General features: G+C 36.6%; 2 protein-coding genes across 4 annotated transcripts in view; one reads left to right on the top strand and one right to left on the bottom strand.

The window, feature by feature from the left end:
• LOC127628111 (leucine--tRNA ligase, cytoplasmic-like) overlaps window positions 1-13,459 on the bottom strand; it is a 36,032-nt gene extending 22,573 nt beyond the window's left edge. The window contains exons 1-19 of one of the 2 annotated variants that reach the window (XM_052104799.1): window positions 13,362-13,459; window positions 12,278-12,399; window positions 12,101-12,188; window positions 10,186-10,266; window positions 9,915-10,055; window positions 9,605-9,766; window positions 9,397-9,509; window positions 7,362-7,425; window positions 7,207-7,274; window positions 6,609-6,834; window positions 5,630-5,717; window positions 5,104-5,180; window positions 4,885-4,938; window positions 3,651-3,791; window positions 3,100-3,177; window positions 2,708-2,793; window positions 1,630-1,695; window positions 1,441-1,523; window positions 980-1,118 (exon numbers count right to left, since the gene is read on the bottom strand). In XM_052104799.1, the coding sequence (XP_051960759.1) occupies window positions 980-1,118; window positions 1,441-1,523; window positions 1,630-1,695; window positions 2,708-2,793; window positions 3,100-3,177; window positions 3,651-3,791; window positions 4,885-4,938; window positions 5,104-5,180; window positions 5,630-5,717; window positions 6,609-6,834; window positions 7,207-7,274; window positions 7,362-7,425; window positions 9,397-9,509; window positions 9,605-9,766; window positions 9,915-10,055; window positions 10,186-10,266; window positions 12,101-12,188; window positions 12,278-12,399; window positions 13,362-13,367 (1,883 nt within the window). In that variant the 5' untranslated portion in view covers window positions 13,368-13,459. The remainder of the gene's footprint in view (window positions 1-979; window positions 1,119-1,440; window positions 1,524-1,629; window positions 1,696-2,707; window positions 2,794-3,099; window positions 3,178-3,650; window positions 3,792-4,884; window positions 4,939-5,103; window positions 5,181-5,629; window positions 5,718-6,608; window positions 6,835-7,206; window positions 7,275-7,361; window positions 7,426-9,396; window positions 9,510-9,604; window positions 9,767-9,914; window positions 10,056-10,185; window positions 10,267-12,100; window positions 12,189-12,277; window positions 12,400-13,361) is intronic. The other variant, XM_052104800.1, reaches the window with a different exon arrangement.
• A 3,543-nt stretch (window positions 13,460-17,002) lies between these two features.
• LOC127627594 (RNA-binding protein 27-like) overlaps window positions 17,003-23,280 on the top strand; it is a 30,324-nt gene continuing 24,046 nt past the window's right edge. For both annotated transcript variants that reach the window (XM_052104031.1, XM_052104030.1), the window contains exons 1-5: window positions 17,003-17,167; window positions 17,720-17,838; window positions 20,607-20,728; window positions 21,163-21,242; window positions 21,586-21,776. In XM_052104031.1, the coding sequence (XP_051959991.1) occupies window positions 17,109-17,167; window positions 17,720-17,838; window positions 20,607-20,728; window positions 21,163-21,242; window positions 21,586-21,776 (571 nt within the window). In that variant the 5' untranslated portion in view covers window positions 17,003-17,108. The remainder of the gene's footprint in view (window positions 17,168-17,719; window positions 17,839-20,606; window positions 20,729-21,162; window positions 21,243-21,585; window positions 21,777-23,280) is intronic.

Here is a 23,280-nt window from a genome sequence, read left to right as displayed (position 1 = left end):
TTATATATGTATAATCATTATATATTGACTTATTGTTATACGAGGGGCTTTCTCAGCAAATATTTGTATATGGGATTTAATTAATCGGGACACCATGTAATTAATTCGATTAAAAATTGTAATCGATTGACAGCCCTAATCATTACAACAACAACAAAAAAAACTTTAACCTGTTGTGCACCCCCTTTTTGAGCACAAACCGTGAATATGACATACCTGAACTTAAATGGTTGTATTTACTGGACACAGTTGAAGTATCTTTTGAAAGAAGACAGGCTTTATTTCCCAAGTTTCAGAATTCATATATGTTGTTATTTTTTAAAGTTAGAGAACTATGAAGTTTGTAGTAATGGAAATATTTTGTGCTGAACATGTTTTTATAATAAAACAAAATAATAATAAAAGTGCCCAGACAACCCAGAAATACAATGTTCTCAAAGCCAGAAGTTATGTTGCAAATTTGAAGATGATCTAACAAAAATCGCTGGAAGCATACAGAGAAAAAATCAACACAATCTCTGACGGCACTGCTCGGCTATTATGAATAAAACTACGCCGCATGTTTTAAAATAGACTTTGGAGATGGACTTGTTTTGTTTATAAGACTCTAATATATAAGATCATATACAGTTTTACAACATGAATGCTGCAGAGTTTGTTGAAGAACTATGACAAAGGGTAATTCTTTCAGGCGAGATCTCATGTAAACAATGGAGAATATATCAATACCCACCCCAAACTTGGTCCACATAAGAAAGGGGTGAAAGAAAAATGAACTCTGATGAATGCAAGTTCATTTTCGGGTGAACTTGCAATAGATTTATATTAAATGCAAGATTTTAGACTGACTGACTTTCATGAAATTTCCCCATTTTCTTTTCTTATTTTTATTTCTTATTCCCTTTTATCCTTTATATGGTTTCCTGTTTTTACATTTTCTAGCCTTTCTGGAGGAGTTGATCCAAAGCACAAATAATACCTGATTCCCAGTGGTGAGGGTCCCTGTCCATTGAGGGTTCCTCCCTGCAGAAGATGTGCTACAGTGTAGAAGGCCATGTAGATTGTGGAGTCCGACAGGGACTCAATGAGCCATTGCTCATCCCATGGCAACCGGGTTCCTATGGGACCCAAACACATAAAAGATTCTAAAATCAAAGGTTCTCTCTAAGGAACGACAAGAAAATTGCTGATGGTATCACTGAGTGGTTTGGGGGCAAGGGAGGAGAGAAGAACAAAAGAGTATTACAACAGAAATAGAGATGGTCCTTGTCCTCACCTAATGCCTTTGATTCATTCTGGCTTTAAACAAAGATATGCAAAAACATCTGTCTATACTAAGCATGATTACACAGCAATTTATTCCAAATGACAAATCTAGCAGGACACAGGTAAAGCATGCTAACTAAAGTTGCTCCGAATTATAGATTGCTCTGATCTTACCAAGCCCATATGTTCTGGAGCAGGCATGTTCCTGAAGCCAATTCAATGTTGCCTCAAAGTTCTTCCTGGTTTCATCGCAGAACCTGAAGCGCAAAGCATACAGTGAACATTCTCACATTCACACATGCTTTTACAAAGTTTTCAAGCCTTCAATGCCCCTCTGCCACAAAGTGAGTGAGATAAATTTACGTCTCTAGATCCTCCAGGGCACCCATGGCTTGTGTTTTCCATTCCTTATTGCCGTAATCCAGATACCTGCGAGATAAAAGCTGCAGTCACTGTCTGACAAGTCAAACTGATTAGGGACAGCACAAGACAAGTGACAAACCCCACAGAATATTAAGGACAAGATGTGAGTTTATTGAACTGGTTGTAAGTGTACTACAGGACAGTAGGTCACTAATCTTGGATGTTCTCATTTATTTAGAGAAGAGTAAAAGAGTCATATTCCACAAATAGGGTACACATTTCAGAACGCAATGAGAAAAAAACACAATAGAAAGTGTGCCATGTTTTCTGTAACGGTGTTATTTAGTGAATGTGCAACATTCACTACATAGTGAATAGGGGAACGGAACACAGTTTTGGACACAGTATCTGCATTAATGTGTAACTACTTAAATGCCACAGTAATTTATGTTCTCATGTGAGTCCAGCTCAGTGGCAAGATGTCATGTGTGACCAAAGCTTTAGATAAACTATTATCGAACTTAAAATTAACATAGCATGAAAAGTAGCTTGTTTACAACACATTAAAATGTCTTTTGCACGATTTTCCACCATTAATACAATTCAACATTTACAATTAGAACACCAAGTAAGTTACATCATTTGGATGTTCCTTGGTGGGAACTAAAGCATACATTGTAGTGTTAACTTGACTCTCAATCATTCAATTGTTACCAAAGTTATTGAAGAACAATTATCATCAATTATTTTCTCTTTAATTTATGGGAATATCAATAACAACAAACAAATATTTGGTCCCAAACTAGAAACAGTAGGTGCTACTGAGTAACAGCTTAATTTAGGCTAAATCTGTAACCCTGTTGCCCATTCTGGCATTTTTAAATTTTATTTCAGGAATTGTATTTAATTAAGAAAAATATAACTTGTCATACAATATTTAGTTTGACCTCCTAAAATAGACAAACAACATTTTCTGAAGGTTTGGCATATTCTTTTCACTTTTAACTACATTTTGAAGAGTTTCAAGCCCTATTTTTAACCCATTTCATTGAAAGCACTATGTTAATTCAGCACTAACCATTGATCACACAGCGCCACCACACACTCGTCCGCAGAGCGAGACAACACCTGCTTCTCTGGCTCCATGTAGATCAGAGCTTCACCCTAAGAAGACCGCAACAAACTGGCATTAGATACATTTACAATCTTAAATCTTAAACATACTGCCGTACAAGCCAAAACACATCAACTACTCAAACACTGAAACTGAACTGATTGTTCAGCCAAATAAGGTCTTGCTCAGTTTTCTCCAAGTATATTTGAGTCAAACATAGTCTAAGAGACCGGATAATTACATTTTGACAAAATGTGAAGATGCTACATTTTATCTTTGCATGTGGCAGAATAAATCTTTGCATTATCATACTGAGAAATAAGAATGACAACGAGAGAATAAGAAAATCCACTAACTTTTTCCACCATCATCTTCTGAATGGGTTTCTTCACATCCTGGACCTTCTGCCCCTTGAAACCCTCAACCAACATGATCTAGCAAAACCAAACAAAAAAACCAAGCAAAACTAATCTTGATTAGATGTGCATATCTAGTAAATAGTGTGTGCTTGACCTTTCACAATTGCTTGATATCTCGTATCTCCACAGAAACAATGTTATACATGCACAGATTTAAACAAAAAGTCTGTTTCGGTGCAATTTAATGTCGTAAATACGAGTAGAATCGTATAAGATTGTTTAGTCACAGGTCAGATGTCCAGATATGTACGAATTTTGAGATCGTAACTACATTTGGTGAGGACAACAGACATATAATTGATGTAGATCTTCTGCGATCAGTTGTGTAATGTTCTGTACATTGTCCTTAGGGTGACAAGCTTTTGTCTTGTAGTGTTTGTTTGGCTTAAAATTAGCATATTTCAGTGTCCAAAATGCAATTCGCTTTAGTGCAATATAAGGAGATATAATGGTGAATTTGAGGAACGTTGGTGATCAGATGGTCTCACCCCCTCGTAAAAGCCCTTAAGGTAGACCTTCTCCTTGGCCTCGGCCAGTTTCTCTCTGTCGTTCTGGCTTTGGATCTTTAGCTCGTCACAAACCCGAGGAGCCGACAGGTTCCCATATTCTGGAATTTCAATGATGGGCACCTGGTACAAAACAGAAGCACCTTAGGTGTAAAGCATTTAGAACAGTCTGAGAGAGGACTTAAAATACCCAATGAAATGGCTTGATGAGTGCAGTTTTATTTCCAATTAAAACGCAAAGTTGGGGCAGAACATATCAAAGGTCCCGAGCCAATAGCCTTTTGTAACTCCAACCACATTAACGGTTTGTCCATGGACGAAAGCAGTAAAGATATTTCAAATAATACATTCTCACTCTTGAAAGGTTTTCATTGGACAAAACTTTATACAAGATATGCCATTGCATAAATTAAAAAAAAATAAATAAATAATAATAATAATACAGTAGTAATTCATATTTTTGGTCCATTTTCCAGGAAAACAAAACACTGTAAAAATAAAAAAAAATAAAAAATGTCTACAAAATTGTGTCTTGTCAACCTTTAGGATTACACTAGCATGTAGATGGCCTCAAAGCTAACAGACAAAGAAAAGAGTTCTTGATTTTGTTAACTAAAGCCAAAAAAAAACCCAGGCGAACTTCAAAAGTTACACGCTAGTCAGAATACGTAACTCGAGTCCTGAAAATGGTTTCTGTAAAGCACTACACATATTTCAAAATCCTAATCTATCTAAAATACATAAGTCTCGAAAATATGAAGAATTCACTATCTTGTAAAACAATTTTGAAAAAAGAATAACTACTAATACTTTAGTATACTCATAATATGCTATTATTACAGGAGCTTGGGACAGTTATGTTCACATTATGTTTATGGTGATAAATCTTAAATTTCATGATTAACAATAATCTGAACATTTAGTTTAAGTTTGGTCTGTTACAGATTGATGTTTTTGCCAATTGCACATTGATGTAATTTAAAGAAAAAATAAGCCTGTTATTTTTGTTAAAATTGAATAAGATACTGTATATGACATCACAAAATATTGACAAAATTTAAAAGACATTTTCACCAGAAGACAAAAATTATGACTAAAATAATGAAGGAAGAAAAAAAAAACTGTAAAAAACTAACGATGCTAAAATCAAAAATTGTATATTATTGATTCTTTAAAGAAGTATTTAATAGAGTTCAGCAAATAGAAAGCTTCTTACCGGCTCAAAGGGGAGCACCATATAATCTTGAATTCCATACTTCTCTCTTAAAGCCTAAAAAAACACAATTTCAAAAAAAAGATTAAGACTTTTTGTATAAGGTACCATTATCATCTGATATATACAGTTATCTCTCTGGAAATTTAGTTTGCTGATGAAAAAACCAACATTAAAAATTCACAAGAAAAAAAATGGACAGCCATAAAATAAATACAACACCTGTTTCTTTTTTAGGTCCCTGAGAGCGGCAATATCGTCAGGCGCATCTGACGGCACGCTGGTGACAACTCCAGTGCCTGTAACGACAAATTAGATTTCAGCAATCTACATAACGACTTAATGCACTTGAAACACTCAACACATTTCTCAAAGAACAACGTTCCAACACGCGCACTTCAGGATCATGGGAACTCTGCTGAGGCGAGCAACAATGATCGATATTAACATTTCTGACATTCAATTTGGGGAAGGCATTTTTCACAGTGAAAACTGGAGCCCAAGGCAAATTTGGGAAACAGAGTAATTCACATTGCCGAATCACATCCAGTGATGAGCAGTTCAGTAATGTGGCCCCCGCTGCCTGAGGGGAACATCTATTAACATGAGTCATTTCCATATTCCATTTCTAACTCCGCTTTCACTTTGGCCATTAAACGCAGAAACTGTCCCGGTGGCCCGTTAAGAGATGCGTCTTGTCTATGCAAGGTAATGTGATGAGATGATATTATAGGGCAGTATCAGGTACCTTTGTCTTCTTTAATGGTGAGCATTGGCAGGGCGTAGATGGTCTTGTATGATGTGAGGGGGGCATTCAACGCACAGCCGAGGATGTCCTGGAAAGGTGAGAGAGAGAGAGAGAGAGAAAAACTTCTCATTAAATTTATTATTTTACTTCTAAAATACTCGCATTTTTGTTTTGGATTTAATATTTTTTTTATCCGCAGAGCTTCAATGAGAATAATTATGAGTATTAACTTGTGATTAATTAACTTCTTAAACTCTGCTGCATATTTTGGCTTCCACCTGCAATTTTTCATATGGAAATTTAAAACCTTCCCTTGCACACATGCATTGGACTAATTGCAAAATATCTAATTTGACAGAAATACCCCAAATAATAATAATTAGTTTATTACTTATTTAATATTACTTATTTATTTTAACTTACTTTTTCTGCTGGACTGCATTTATTGAGACATAAGCAGTGATCGGAGTATACATGATACATTTGTCTTTGTTGTCTTACAGAGATCAGATTTGACTTTGTGATTCTTTTGATAATCATTTGAACTGTTATGACAACAAAATATCGCATTCCTGAGAACGAGAGCTTTTATTTTATATATTTTATGTAACATAAATGCAAAGATTTCTGTTAAAGTTTCAGAATCCAAACTTTTAAATGGCACCACATGAATATTTACATACCCAGGGACTTTTAAACATAAAACACACTACAGGCCACCGCCACTGGATCTGCTGGTCCACATAGTTTAAAGGGTTTAATACGTATTTTTGACGCTAGCATAATGTCCAAGATGTCCTTTTGTATTCCAAATAAAGTTGTTCAGGTTTGTAACAATGTGAAGGTGAGTAAATGATTACAGAATAAACATTTTTGGGTGAACTATCGCTTTGATTTATTCTGTTTTCTGCACGTGCAGTGTGTGTGTGTGTGTGTGTGTGTGTGTGTGTGTGTGTGTGTAGGAGAGAAAGAAACAAACCTTCCCCATAATCTGCATGATCACAGGAACCACTCCGTTCTCTTTGGTAAAGCCCTGGTAGGACATGTTTCTGGCCGAGCGCTGTGTACTGATGAAAAGATCACCGCTGGCCGTCTCAAACACAATGTACTTTATATCAGGATGGATCCAGCAGTTCGTCTGACCAAACATGGTTTCAGGTCTCAGAGTTGCAGCCACCAGAAAGACGTTCTTGCCTTTAAGACTGCTGAAAATATTTAGAAAACCATAAACGTGTGTGTGTGTGTGTGTGTGATGTTTATACATCAACATTATAAACCAGGGTAAGTTGACGCATAACATGTCCATGGACTTTAGGCTTTAGTTTAAAAATGTGTATGAATGTATAAGGTAAAGTATTTTATACTAGGCCCTATATTTTGACTGGTCTCAACTTTTTTTTTTTTTTATGGCCCTGCATTGTGACAAAAACAAAAATAATTTTCATATATTCCATGATGTCTCTTGATGAATGTAAATTTAAATGGTCATACAAGCTGCATGAATAATAATAATAATAAAAGAAACCGCTAAAAGTACTTTTGTACCAAAATATGAATTTGTTTGCAAATGATTTTACCTCAATTTTGCTGGATAAGGTTCAACAATCTTCATTTTGATGAGGGTGTACTCTTGAGGCCCGACTCCCTGTAAAAGAAAGATAATTACTTGAAGGAAAAGTTCTTTGTCCTATTTTATGAGAAAAGCAGAATATTAATTAAGAATCATGCCCACCTCTCCCGTCTGTCTGTCATGGTCCATACAGGGCTGCCCATCTTTGGGAGAGTAAATGGTATATCTGTAAAAAAGACGATGACAATTTATTCTAAAATCTATCATTTTACCAAGAAATACATAAAGTGGCATGGATCAAATGTATTTTGACACTTAAACCATGTTTACAAATGGATGAATGTCAGTGCATTAGATAACAAAATAGACAGATTATTAGTGATTTGCAAACAAATAATGCTAAACCATATCTCAGAACTAAATTCACTTTTCTGAACCATTTTTCAATTACATTTAATCAACTGGTGGAAAGTGGATTTTTAGTGGATATATGAAATCAGTTCCCCTCTAGTTCACACAGTTGTTATAGTAACCACAGGTGGAGTTCATCACATTAACTATAGAAATGTTCCACAAATGAGGCTAAATTAAGAGTGTAACAATGTAAACTACTTTTTTTTTTTTTTTTTGTTGAATTTCCGTCCTTGGACTGATCTTTATATCAAACAATTTAATATAGTAAATAACATATAATTGCTCAAATTTATCGACTTTTATTTAGCATTATATTTACTCAAAATTGCACACAAAACTTAAACTTTGTAAAAAAAATAATAATAAATAAAAAATACTGTAAGAAAAAAATATTTTGTTTAAATGGACGCAGTTTTTCTAGTTTGTTTAATTATTCAATTTTTATAATTTAATTGCACATAGAAATTGTTAATATATTTGGAAAAATTAAATAACAGTGTACACTGTAATCCAGCAACCAGGGATGGCATGTGCGCATTAACAAAAGTATTTTTTAACAAAGGATCTAATCACACTAATTGTACGTTGTGGCAAGGCAGAGCCGGGTCATGATTCTACACACCCGGCCCTTATCAGTCTAATCAAGCCTCCGAGAGGGATAAAGGTTGACTGCGGAAGAGGATTGTGCAGGAGAGAGAGAGATCGTTTACGGACATGTCAGTCATCTGTGTGTTGTTGTCTTTTAAGTTTATTATTAAACTATTATTTATATTATCAAGCCGGTTCTCGCCGCCTCCTTTCCATCGAACTACGTTACATACGTACAGTGCACAGTGATTATGACATACTTATAGCTTTGAAGTTGCTCTCACACACCCCTGCAGATCCATCAAGCAGCAATCTCCTAACAGCTTTCAGTTTACACGGCCCGGTGTCACGGACTGACCATCATGCAACATTCGCGAGTCAGAGTGACAGTTTTGATCCAGTCTGATAGAAACCGTGCTTCAGTGGAAGATATATGAGACACGCTGGATTTGCACAAGTTTTGTGAGGTTTGTGTTTAAAGTAGGTCTCTACATATTTGCAGACTGGTAGACGTTTTATTGGTATTTGCCTTCATATCATTAGACAAGTTACAGGAAACTTTTGAAAAGAGAAAGAAACACCTAAGCACTTAAAACATCATGATCTCCTGCACGTCTGTCACAGCTTTGATACGCAGGACAGTTTTAAGAGATAGTTTACCCAAAAGATGAATATTCTCCCATCATTTACTCACCCTCATGCCATCCTAGATGTGCATGACTTACTTTCTTCTGCACAAAGCAAAAAAATATTTTTAGAAGAATATCTAGAAAGAAGAATATTAAGAACCCCAAATGAAGTAGTCCCTTTAAATTATGCGGCCTATTATTGTAGTAACACAACGGCAAGTAATAACAAAACGGAATGTGATTGGTTGTTTACATGTGTCAGATGCCTCCTGATTCGAGAAGATGATTCTGGGCACGCTCCCGGCTTGAGAAACTAATCAGCCTCCGCAATATATCGGTTGACCACTACTAAATACACAAAGTTTCTGGCTACGCTACTTAGTTTGATGCCACGGTTTGCATGTAGTTAAAAGTAAAAACCTGTCACAAGTGTATAAAATTGGTCAAAGAGTTAATGGGGGGAAAAAAAATAAAAAAAACAATCATTATCATCCTCATCTCATTTTTAAATTGCATCACATGAATTCAGAATTCTCCAATTAAAATGGTTTAATCAAAAGACATACCTCTTGCCAAACTTGATCTTTTTTCTCTCTTTCAGAGTGATGTATTGCCACCTTACAAAGGAGTCATAATAGGGGTTTACATCAGTCGTGATGAAGGAGCGACGCCAATCAACCTACAACATTCATGAAACAAGACTCTAATAATGTCAAGTCATTCTAACCAGAATTGGTTATAATAGAAACAGTTCTAGTGAGCTTTCACTTGTACCTTCAGGCCCATTTTCTTCAGGTCTTCTATTGCAAGAGGAGGGAAATAATCCAGCCAATGTTCTGCTTCAGCAAACTTCACGATCTCATCGTCACATAGCCCCAGAGATCTCATGATATCCCACTGGAACTTGGAGCTGCCAGTCTTTGCCACTGCTTTACTCTATTAGTTGCGTGAGATTCAAGACAGGAGGAAGAGAGGTGGGAGGTCAAACCTACAACCTTTCAGTTGCATGCCTTGATCTTCACAATCAAGTTTAGCTCATATCTTAAACAGGTGCCCAGAATGTAGCTGTAAAGTGCAGTTGTACCTTCTTGCCCTTTGACTTGTCCTTGATGATGAATTCATCAGTGGTCTTTTGCTTCTCTTCCTCCTCCTCCTCATATTCCTCAGGGAACTGGGGTGGGTAACCGTACAGCTCTATCTCTCTCTTCAGCTTGTCTGCACATGCCTGTTACACATGGCACAAAACATTTATGGATATTTTTGGAATGACATACTAACTCACTATTGCTGCAGTATATCATGTATGGATCTGATTGTGCACGACTCATTGTATGGGAGGAGTTTAAATGACTTACTTTGATGGGCATTCCAGTACAGTGCAGTCCAAATGGAAAAAGACATTGTTTTCCTTTCAGCCGCTGGAAACCCACTGCAAACTGCAATACAAAGACATTGGTCAGTAATCTTACAGTTCAAACTAAATCGATGTTTAAACACTGACTCTTAACACTTACTTAATCATTTTAAACCATGACTTTAACTATACATAAGTAATATTGACATTATATTCATGATGTTTGCCAGAGGGGAACTGGCCCCCACAGTGAGTCTGGTTTCTCCCTAGGTTAATTTTCTCCATTAATCAACATCTTATGGAGTTTTGTGTTCCTTGCCACAGTCGCCTACAGCTTGCTCACTCGGGTTATTAATATAATTATAATTTAATTACTTATTTTTATACACGATTAACAATCATATTTTATCAAACTACACAATGATGATTCATCGACAGACACATTACAGTTTTATCTTCTGTTAATGTATGATCTTCTGTAAAGCTGCTTTGAAACGATGTGTGTTGTGAAAGGCGCTATACAAATAAAATTGACTTGACACACAGAAGTTAAAATATAAGATACTGTATGGGTGAAATGATATTTTGTTTCAAGAATATTAAGCCTATTTAGGAGGACCTTTAAGATTTTTTGCATTGTGACATTACTCAAGCACATAATATGAAAATGCAAAAAAAACAAAAATCTTAAATATCCCCTTTTAAATCATACAGAGCGGGATTTTTTTTTTCTAACATAGTTTTGCGTTCCCACACAATACCGTCCACGTCTGCGTTTCTGCTAATAACCAGGGTTGATGCAGAGTTTCTAAAATCAAATTTAACACTTAAGTCAGAATATAATAAATTAATTCCATATCCCCATACCAAAATGTTTTCCACATACACCGATCAGCCACAATATTAAAACCACCAGCCTAATATTGTGTAGGTCCCCCTCGTGCTGCTAAAACAGCACCAACCCGCATCTCATGATTAGCATTCTGAGATGATACTCTGCTCACTAGAATTGTACAGAGCGGTTATCTGAGTTACTGTAGACTTTGTCAGGTCAAACCATTCTGGCCATTCTCTGTTGAACTCTCTCATCAACAATGCATTTCCATCCACAGAACTGCTGCTCACTGGAGGTCTACCAGTATTGGATTTTGCTGATATGATAATGTGTTGAACAGCAATTAATCTGCCAATAGTTTTAAAAACTGGTAGCCTATATTAAATGTTCTTAGTCTTTCCTTCCAGTGATGGGAAGGGCCAGACAGAGACTAGTCTACAAGAGTCCAAATTGAATTCAATTCCAGATGCAGTTTATGGTGCAACACATATAACAATAACCAATAAAAAAAATTATAATAATAAATAAATAAAAATATTTGACACATAGCACATAACTTTAAAGGCTGAAATACACCGGAGACTTTTATTTTGTAATGCTTGCACTTACCTGCTTCTATCTGCTCATTTAAACATATAAGGGAAATAAAATAAACACTCCTACAATAATCTACAACGTATTACAATGTAAACTATTAAAAGTAAACATTGTCATATTTCATCAACACTATTTCATCATCATCAACATTTGATCTTTAGTGATAGTTTGTCAAAAATGTCCAATATGGCTTAATAATTTTGAAGTGCTCTGCAACAGTACGAAACACTCACAAGCCCCCACGTGGTTAGAAAAAATATATTAGTACATTATTGCAAGGGAATGAAAAACTATTTCAGAACAAATATTCCTGCCCTGTCCTCTAAGGGGCTCCTGTAGAAGCATTCTTTTAAGCCAAGTATTATTCAAATTTTTTTTTTTCCTTTTCATTTTGGATTGAAATAATACCCAGATTTCTTCGTCACAGTTTCATGAGAATCATCTGTATTCATTTCCTTTTGTAGAAAAACCTAGAAAGACTCACCTCACACTTAGACAGGCAGAATGTGTGTCCAAGATGCAGTCTCCCATTCATGTACGGGTAGGGAAATGTAACAAAGTACTTGTTCTTACTAGATAGATGGAGAATAATAAATAATTAGGCATGAAAATAATCAGAAGCAATCAGGAAGAATTCTTCAATACATGAATACAGACTCACTTTGAACTTTCCCCAATGGTGGTTGGAGCATCATTCTCAAAAACGTTCCCCTTCTCCCATTTCTGCCGGACCTCCTCCTCGATCTTTTTCAAAAAGTCAAGCTTTGCTGTTCCTTTACGCTCCTGAGATGACATATAACACCAGAGGAAATTATTAAACAAGAATAATCAGTCTTTTAAACAAAATGTCCATATAGAAAGACTACAAAAAGAGAAGTGCAACTCTCTGAAGAATATGAATACTATCAGTTTCACTTTATAATAACTTTCAGTAATACAAGTCATTATTATGGGCCTTTTGTGATGGGGTAAGTTGTCACCGTGGAACCTTTTATTTCAGCTAAATTTAAACAGTAAACAAATCATGAAACAGAAAATATTTAAACGCAAGCATACAAAAATATCAAACCATTGTTTTGACCAAGAAATACTAGTTCATTAAATATATTTAAAATATTTAACATTGTGGTTGTAAAATATTACTACATTACATTACATTTCATACCAATATTATATTCAATTCTTTACAGACATGTTTAAATTGAAGTATATTTAAAAATAGTTAGAAATGTGATGACACTGATCAATATACATTCATATTTTCATGTACATAACTAGTAATCTGTTGAGCATTATATTTTTGTTATTTACTAATTAGTTAAACTTATTGAAAAGTGATACTAAAAAATGTGCTGGTTTATTTGCTAAACAATGCCTTAGTACCAGTAATCATACAAGCAATAAAAGAGGACACATCAGCAGCAGTGATTGACAGCTGTCTCCTCTCTGCTCATGTCACCCTGACACTTACTCACATTTACTCCAGTTTACAAAAGAATACGAGTTTGTTCAGTGTAGATCAGATTTGCTCTGACTCTCTGTTGAGGACCAAGTAAAAAAGGGTAATAAGACCAGTATGACTACGAAAGTAGCTACACATTCATGAAGCTAGCAGCTAAAGATAACCCATGCTGCTACACATCCACTTTAATTATTTTTATGACTTGGTCCAATGAAACTAGCAGTGCAGTAAAATAAGTGACTTTGCAAAAAATTTAAATTAAATTAATGAAGGTAAGATTTACCGTCATTCTGATATAATCGCAACTTTAGCAGGAATTCCTGAAGAGTGGAGTAGATCCACGCACGCACCACACTCGGCTGATGACACCGTCAAGAAACGCCGCCGGAAGACGCGCTGTGCTCTTTGGGTAATGTAGTTTTCTTTTAGTAAGCACATTCGGCAGTCGGAGCTGTGTCCCATATGACGCACTATACACTATGCACTCACCCATGTAGTGTATTAATTTTCAAAGAAGATAGTTATGGATAGTTCACCCAAAAACTCATCAATTTCTCATCATTTACCCACCCTCATACCATTTGTAGGACTTCATTTCTTCTGCTGAACACAAAGTTTTATAGAAGAATATTTCAGCTCTGTTGGTCCTTACACTGCAAGTGAATGGTGAACAAAGTGAACTTTGAAACTCCAAAAATCACATACAGGTAACAGAAAAGTAATGCATATGACTTTAAATCCATGTTCTCTGAAGTGATATAGGTGTGGGTGAGAAACATATTAACAAAATGTAAGACCGTTCTTTACACTTTTTACCCTAAATCTCTTTCAGATCTGAAAGCCTGTGTAGTTTCACATCTGAAAATGAAAGACTTAATTTATAGTAGGGTGAGACCGGGGATGAAGTTAACACCTTTAGTTTGAGCATCAGTAACTCGGTGGTTGTTTGTGCTAGGTCTCTCAAATTATGATACATATTACCCATATCTGTCTTCTAAAAATATAACTCACTTGGACATCTATTACACAATCATAGATTATGTGAGTTAGTGTCAAATACAAAGAGTTCCGTTGTTACAACATGCCCCACAACTGGGGTAAGTTGTGACACTAGCTGGGGATGGATGTAACAATGAGAGCTAATTTGCTAAAATAAGATCCACACTATACAAGAATATATTTATACAAGAACTTTAATGAAGAATAAAGAAGACATTGTTTTGAATTATCTGAACAATTTAAAGTGAACAAAAAATCTCTTATTTTTTCAAAACTTAACATTATCTGAAAAACTATTTCTGTGTGTGTTTGTTTGAGTGTGCGTTTGTGTGTTTGTGTGTGTGGACTGTATTCCTGAATGTTCATGTGTCACAGGTTCAATTACTGTCACAATTGTGGCAAATGTAGATGGCTGCCCCTGGAGTGCAGGCTTTGTGGGCCCAGAACTGACAGTTTACACACTTGACCCACATTTCTTTTGGCCTCGACTTTGCAAAGTGTCCCATGCACATAATGCAGAAATTCTCATCATCTGAGGTTTCAGAATCTTCTTGATCATTGGGCTTGAGCCCTTTGCTTGTTTGCTTTGCTTTCTTCTTTTGACCCTTTCCAGATGCAGGTTTATTCATTTTTTAAACTTTTTTTTTAATGGTCCTCTTCTTTGCTTCCTCTTCAAGTACCTGTTTCACAGGTGTATCTGTCAGAATTTCTGATTGCCTCTTCTTTCTCTTCCCACTGGCAATCTTCATTGGTCCTGCTTTGGGAAATGGACGGAGAGCAGAAGGACTGAAACCTTTTTGAGCAGCTTGAGTTGAGAGGTCTGGCTGAGTCTAAGAAAAGGCTTGACCTGCCTGGTCAACTGGGAAAAAGGCTTGGGCTGCCACAGCTGAGGTTTGGGCTGGCTGCTCAGCTGAGATGGAGGCCAGAGAGGCAGATGGTTCAGGGCAATCTGTGACCTGTGATGGTGCATTGTCACACTCCTGGAAAATGTCTGGATTGAAAGGCCAGATGCCTGTACATCTAAAACCAGCTTGTACGTTACTTGGCTTAGCAGCATTGGGGAATGCAATCCTGACCAGGCTTGGGATGTCATAGATTGTCATTATTTTTGTAGGATTGATTCTCATCCATGCATCACTGGCTGTGTTGATTAACTTCTTGAATGGACCATAGACGCTACGATCAAGGGGCTGTAGCTTATGAGAACAGTGGGATGGGAAAGAAAGGAGCACTATCCCATTTTATTTGCAGAAAGTGACTGCCTTAACTGAAAGATGAGAACTGTGGTTGTCCAACAACAGTAGCACCTTCCTCTCAGGACCGACCTGATGTCATTGCACCAACTTGCTTAACACCATGCAATTACACGGTCAGGAGTCTGGACAGTTGTGATACCCATCTCATCCACATTTCAAATATAATTTCCAGTAAAGCTGTTCTTCTCAATCACACCTCCAAGCTTCTTGAAGAATCTCTCCACATTTGGATGATTGAAACTTGTGGCTCATGACAAACTAGTTGGCTGCAGTTCTGATGGACAGATTTGGGTGGCGTTTCATGAAGCCTGAAAACCAGTCAGTTCCTGCCATGGATTTCTCCACCCATGACTAGGGGTGTTTACAGTTATTGTCCACTGCCAACTGGTATGCAGACTTCCTCACTTAAAAGCAAGTGACCAGTAAACATGGTATCTCCATGAATGTTGTATGACCCCTTGGAGCAATAAGTAATAAACAAGCCCCAATAATTGTTGCTGAAAAGCTCTTCATAATGGGGATAATAATTGTGGAGTGAAATATTTTCCTTAAACATATGAGTGCACCATTTTTTAATTATGCCTCTCTCATTGTTACTTCTCGAGGGGTTAACCCATAGAACAGATCAGCTGCTTCCGTCAAATACTCTGTCAAGAGTTCCTCCTGTGCCTCACTGAAGACTTTCTGACTACTACGATAGCCTACATGGGGCTTTTCACTTGAACCCTCCTCTCTTAGATCTTTGCGGCTTTACAATATCTGTACAATGTGATGTGACAGATGGAATGGGTCTTAGCGACTGAATGCATAAAGTCTCCACACTCCATTTTGATAATTGAAAAAGTGCATCATCTGAATACTCATAGTACATTCTTTTTGATGCATTTTACATTTACATTTACATTTATGCATTTGGCAGACGCTTTTATCCAAAGCGACTTACAGTGCACTTATTACAGGGACAATCCCCCCCCGGAGCAACCTGGAGTTAAGTGCCTTGCTCAAGGACACAATGGTGGTGGCTGTGGGCCTTGAACCAGCGTCCTTCTGATTATCAGATTACCAGTTATGTGCTTAGTCACACTACTGCTCCATCTTTTTTTACTGCGTCAACACAATCTAGGGTTGTTAAAATGAGGAATGTACTTGCCTGTTTTGATTATTGTGCGGGTTAACCCCCCCATTGTAATCTACGCCCCTGTCTAAAAGTAATCACTTGCTGAGGATATCTATATATGTCAAATGAGTCGGTCCATAATGACCGTTAACTTTAAAATTGTACAAGCGTGCAGATTATTATGAAAAAAATAAATATGATCATGAAATTATAAAAAAATATTTGTCATCCAAAAACCTCCATGCAACGTTCTGGGAACGTTAGGTTATTGTTATAAAAATATAACCTAAAGAGAACGTTCCTAAAACGTTAGAACGTTCTGTGTTTGCTAGCTTGTTTAACTCTCGAAATAAAAAAAATAAAACAAGGTTTTGTCCCTTAAAGTAGTGTATTATGATGGAAAAAAGCTCTGCCCAAAGTAAACTACTTCAAAGCTTTCACACTTAATTCGTTACATGGTACGGTATTCAAGCAGCTCTGTGATTGGTCGCCGCAGTTGCCCTTGTGACGTTGCCGCGTGACGTTGCCATGAACCTCCAAGCAAAGCAAGCAACCCGTCCGACGTGCCAGTGACTACAACAGGCCCAGTAAACGATGCGAGTAGAAGTCTTGCATAAACACCCAGCCGTTTATCAGTATTAATCACTTTCGCGTCAGGATGATTATAGAAAATGTTGACGCTTTGAAATCCTGGCTGGCTAAACTTCTTGAGCCCATGTAAGTGTTGAACTGAGTGACATTAAAACCTGCGCTGCTAACCTGCTAACTCGTTAGCTGGGGTTCAAACCGTTTACATACAACGACATTAGATCGGGTTAACTATGATTATGAGTTAAATTGTGTTGTGTTAATCTATAAATCTATTTGTTTAATAAATCAACTAAATACCCAATTAGATGTCATGTAACAGGAAGCTAAGCTAGGGGTCTGAGTGGTTGGCCATCAAAACAGCCTGATAGTTTTCACAGACTGGGCCAAACAGGGTCAGGACACACGTTAATTTAGATTTGGCGTCTTGGCATGTAACCATAAAGTTTTCGGGGTAGGATCAAGAGAGGGGGACACTTTATTTTTGAAATCAGAATATGTTTGTTGCACTCCCTATAACTTCTCATGCATCTTGCACAGTGCATCATTGTAAAGCTGCTACTAAACATTACAGAGACGTATTGTTGTTTAAACAGGACCTCTGGACTAATCTACACCCATCATTCATGTCTTTTGCATGTCTGTGGCTCCACACATTCATTCAAATGTGATCTTTTGCAGATGTGATGCTGACCCATCTGCACTGGCAAACTATGTTGTGGCTTTAGTAAAGAAGGACAAACCAGAGAAAGAACTGAGAGCATTGTGCGCAGATCAGTTGGATGTTTTCCTCCAGAAAGGTATTGGCATGCAGTTCACACTTGAGAAATGTTATGTGTTATGTCCTTAAATGGTCACTATGTGGCAACTGGAGGTCTACTGAAGAGCCACATGTCACTTATTCTTAAAGTTACAGTTCACCCAAAAATTATCATTCTCTAATCATTTACTCAACCTTATGCCATCTCAAACTCGTATGAGTTTATTTTCATCCATGGAAGACGAAGATATTTTAATGGAGAAGTCTGTTTTTCCATAAAGTGCAAGTGATTGGTGACCAAATCTCCAAAAAGCACAAAGTCAGCATAAAGGTAATCCATAAGACTCCGGTGGTTTAATCCATCTATGTACGATCTATGTGGTTTTGGGTGAGAACAGACAAAAATGTAACTCCTTTTCACTGTACATCTTTCCTTTACAGTCTCAATAGGCACAATCATGATTTCAAGCTCGAGTACACTTCCTAGTGCTTGACGCATGCAGAGCACTAGATGATGCCAGGAAGTGTAATCGAGCTTGAAATCATGATCTCCAAGGAGGCTGCTTATGTCAAGATTTATTGTGAAGATTGTGTTTGTGGTATGTTCTCACCCGAAACTAATTGGATCGCCTAAGAAGATGGATTAACCCACCGGAGTCTTATGGATTACTTTTGTGCTGCCCTTATGTGCTTTTTGGAACTTCAAAGTTTGTTCACCATTCACTTGCATTAAATGGACAAACAGACATAATTTCTCAATTAAAATATCTTTGTGTTTAGTGGAAAAGGAAAGTGAGTGAGATATAAGGCATAAGGGTTAGTAAATTATGAGATTATTATTATTTTTGAGTGAACTTTTCCTTTAATAATAGTGTATTTTTGGGATTTTGTCATTGTTTTAATGTGAATAAATAAAGGTGCATTTCTAGTTACAATACAAGCTTCATACCATGTGACACTCATTTAATTTTCAACATGTGAAAATTTGTAAAATGTAACAATTTTTAGATGGAGCCACATTGTGAGCCCATATGTCTGGAATGAAGATACTAAAAGGAAAGTTAGTTTAGAACCAGAATCTAAAAGGATATTAAGATATCTTTAATACTTCTGGAGTTAGAGGCACATAATGTCAACTGCTTTTAGTTCTAGATTTGCATATCTCTGTGTTTCCTTTCTAAGATTATCTTTTTGACCTGTAGAACATAGACTTAAATTGTTATTTTGACCGCCCCAACCCCTCTGCAAAATAATGGGTTACTCTGTAAATGTTGATCCATGGTGTTTACTATTTTGGCTTTCATTAACATTAATGTTTAACTTCAGAAAAAGTATGAAAAAAAAAAAAAATCCCTTGAAGTTTCTGAAATTTGGTTGATTTGACACAGAATAGCCATAAAGACTTTTCATGTGTGATTATTTTTAAAGGGGTCATGAAGTGCTATTTTTTATAATCTTCCTCGAGGTCCATTGATAATGTTATAATTTCTATGCACCAAAACAGTCATAATTTAGTAATGTATGATCATATTCCTCCCTGTTTTTGGCCTTCTGTCTGAAACGCTCAGTTTTGGCCTCTAAAACTTCAACATAAACGGCCACTGTTCTGATTGTCATCATGCAGCCCCTCAAATTCAGCAAAATCAATCGGAAGAGAATGAACACAAGTCCCTCAGCATTATAAAACTAAAAGACAGGATTTACACAATGCGTATCCGAATATGTTAAACTGTTCACTCAAGCACATCAGCACTATTAACTATCAAACAGTCATGACATTTGAAATATTCATGAATGAAACTGTTTACTTTGTGATGGGGTTGATGTGAATGATGCCCCAAACATTGAGGCATCAGCTGAGTGAAAAAGAATGGCATCTCACTTTCAGAGTTGTAACTTGGCACTGTGTCATTTAAAAGTGGTGAGATACATGGCAGCGGTCAGAGTCTGTGTAGTTCATGTTTATATACAAAATAATTCAAAATAGGCCAGATGTAAATAAACATGAACTACACAGACTCTGACCGCTGCCATGTATCCCTTTGGTGTTCAGGAATATTTAGCCACACTAGGCCTGTCTGTACTGCTCTCTCTCGAACTGTGCGCTAATGGCCAGGGCCATGGGTGAGGAGATGCATGTTGAAGGATGTGTAAATACAAATGAGCCATGTTTCATGACATCATGAACAGACAGATTTCAAAACAAGACATTTAAGCAGGGTGGTAACTATAAATGCTCTTTTTAGACTGGGGAAGAAGTTTTGAATTCTGAAATTGACAGGATGTTTTAATAATACAGTTACCTCTTATATGTCTAAATATCAAGGAAAATTAATTTTTTGACAGTAATATATTTTAAACTTGAAGAAATTAATCATACTTTTGACATGTTTTGGGATACATAATTTACACTTTATTTACACTTTGAGTAGCCTAGAAAAAGCTGTTTTGTTCTACATAAGGGTGGTATCTCCTTACAATATGGCCACCATATTAAGATCAGGTTAGCGAGAACTAATAGTACTTGATTTTCTCAGTGACCCACCTATTGTCTAACATTTTAATTAATGGAATCAATTAACCTGGGGTGACAATACTTCAAATAGTGTATTTTTATAATGGCATTGGTAACTGTAAAACTTTAGCTTCTTGGCGAAAGGTTGCAGTGTAATGTTTAAGAACAGTGTAAAGTAATGAACAGCAAAACATTGAATAAATTACTAAATTAACTGTGTAGAAGTTTGATTTTCATTCATTTCACGATGTTTGCTGAAATTATTAATTGTTTTACACTTTTCACTTTCACAGAGACTACGGGGTTTGTGGATAAACTCTTTGAATGTCTGACCACCAAACATTTTTTGGGAAATACACCTGATAAAGAGGAGACCAAAACCCCTTTATTGCAGAAGATCGAGGAGAAGGAAGAGGTAAAATCATATGACTTTCTTTAGGGCTGAACAATTAATCGGATTAAAATACAAATCATGATATTGCGTAGTGCGCAACATGTTTATAATTTTAAAACTGCAGTGTAATTTGCTTAAAAGAAGATAACTGCTATTAAATACAGAGCAGGTGTACAGGCTTAACAGCAATACATCTTTTTCAACAAGGATTTAGCCATATCACATTTAGTTGTTAAGTCAATTTTATTTACCCAACCCAAAAATCATTGGATTTAAACTAGTGTAAGAAATGTCATTTTTATTGAACTCTGTGTCCTCCTTCATTCGCCATGTTCCTAGACCAAAGCAATACCATTATTTGACAATTTGACATTGAATAATTTGCTATGCAAATGTTAGTTTCACTGTCCAAGTACTTTTTGGGGCCACTGAAAAGTAGCTTTTATGTTTTTCAGGCTAGTCTTGTTGAAGATGATCGAGATAACAGAAGAAGAAGAAGCCCATTAAGGAATCGTTCAGACTTCAATGAATCAAGGTTGGTCTCCGACAGCTGCAAACTTATTATACTGTTTCTGTATTCATAGATTATCATATGATATAGGTAGGGATGCACCGATACCACTTTTTCTCTTCCGGTGATGTTTTTTTGCATATTCAGTTTAGAGTATATTTACGTTATAGCGTGGAACTAATTGGAAATACAGCAGTAAGATATTTAAATCGTGCTCTTTTTAAACCCTCACGCTTTTATTTTGACATTTTAAACTCTCCAGGAATCCTATAATTGTGTCTGTTTGTAGGCAAGTTCACAGTAGTTTAATTCACTTCTTATTCAAATTCTGGTAAAATGCACCTCCGGTGCCATTCTATCACCTCAGGGCTAGAGATGACCGCAGGAGAGACGATCGTAAGTGGCGGGAATTGGACCGTCATGCGAAGAGTGGAGAATTGTATCGGGAGCGACATGAGCGGCGGTGCGGGAGTTTACGGGGGAGGAGCTACAGTCGCAGCAGGAGTCGCAGCGGCAGCCGTGGAAAGAGTCGAGAGAGAGAGCACAATCTGAGGAGAGGTGATGACTAAACCAGATTTTAATTCCAATTAATTTGGATATTTAAGTTATTTTATACATTTTGCTAGCATATGAAAGCAATTTGACAATTCTCAATAACAATTTCGATACAACAAAATAACTAATTTGAGTAAACATTGTCTCAAGTTCGTAAGTAATTATTCATGAAAGGTAAACAGTTAATAAAGAAAAAAACAAATTCCATGCAACAGAACAAATAAAAACAATAGAACAAAGATTAAAAATAAGAAAACAGTTGTCAAAGTTTTTAACAACAGGATCAAGTTTTCAAGTAAACATAAAAAAAAAAAAAAAAGTCTAAGTGCGTGGGTACAGAAATGCAGAATTAAAAGTGATCTTTAAACTGTTCAACTCTAAAAGGTGGTGTGAAATTGCAAAAAAAGTAAACTATAGTTTTGGCAAGTCGTATAGGACATCTACTTTGTGCATGACACAAGTAATTTTTCCAACAGTTGTTTACAGACCGATTGTTTCAATTTTAATTGACTATATCACAATTCCAGTGGGTCCAAAGTTTACATTAAGTTTACTGTGCCTTTAAGCAGCTTGGATAATTCCAGAAAATGATGTCAAGCCTTTATGAAAATTAAAAATAAATCAGCCAAGACCTCAGAAAAAAAATTGTAAACCTCCACAAGTCTGGTTCATCCTTGGGAGCAATTTCCAAACGCCTGAAGGTACCACATTTATCTGTACAATCAATAGTACACAAGTATAAACACCATGGGACCATGCAACCATAATACCGCTAAGGAAGGAGACAAATTCTGTCTCCTAGAGATGAACATACTCTGTGCGAAAAGTGCAAATCAATCCCAGAACAACAGCAAAGGACCTTGTGAAGATGCTGGAGGAAACAGGTAGACAAGTATCTATATCCATAGTAATACTAGTCCTATATCGACATAAACTGAAAGGCTACTCAGCCAGGAAGAAGCCACTGCTCCAAAACCGCCATAAAAAAGACTATAGTTTACAAGTGCACATGGGGACAAAGATCTTACTTTTTGGAGAAATGCCCTCTTGTCTGATGAAAATAAAAAATGTAACTGTTTGGCCATAAAGACCATCATTATATTTGGAGGAAAAAGGGTGAGGCTTGCAAGCCGAAGAACACCATCCCAACCGTGAAGCATGGGGGTGGCAGCATCATGTTGTTGGGTGCTTTGCCTCAGGAGGGACTGATGCACTTCACAAAATATATGGCATCACGAGGAAGGAAAATTGTGGATATATTCAAGCAACATCTTAAAGGTGCGTACACACTGCCAGCGACTTTATCGCTGCAGGTCGCCAGTGGCTGGCGGTGAAGTCGCTAGTGGGTGTTCCCACTACTGGTTGCCTTGTACCGTTTATAAATGACATTCACGGATGTCATTCCATTGCTGTTGACAGCGAATCTCTTTTCTTGCCACTAAAAACAAACATTTTGGAGGGAAAAGACTAAATATAAATGGAATCAGTACATAAAATGCTTTATATC

The sequence above is a fragment of the Xyrauchen texanus genome, chromosome 34, assembly GCF_025860055.1.
Source record: "Xyrauchen texanus isolate HMW12.3.18 chromosome 34, RBS_HiC_50CHRs, whole genome shotgun sequence".
Taxonomy (NCBI): domain Eukaryota; kingdom Metazoa; phylum Chordata; class Actinopteri; order Cypriniformes; family Catostomidae; genus Xyrauchen; species Xyrauchen texanus.
Note: the sequence above shows the minus strand (reverse complement) of the source record. Positions and strands in the feature narration are given on the sequence as shown.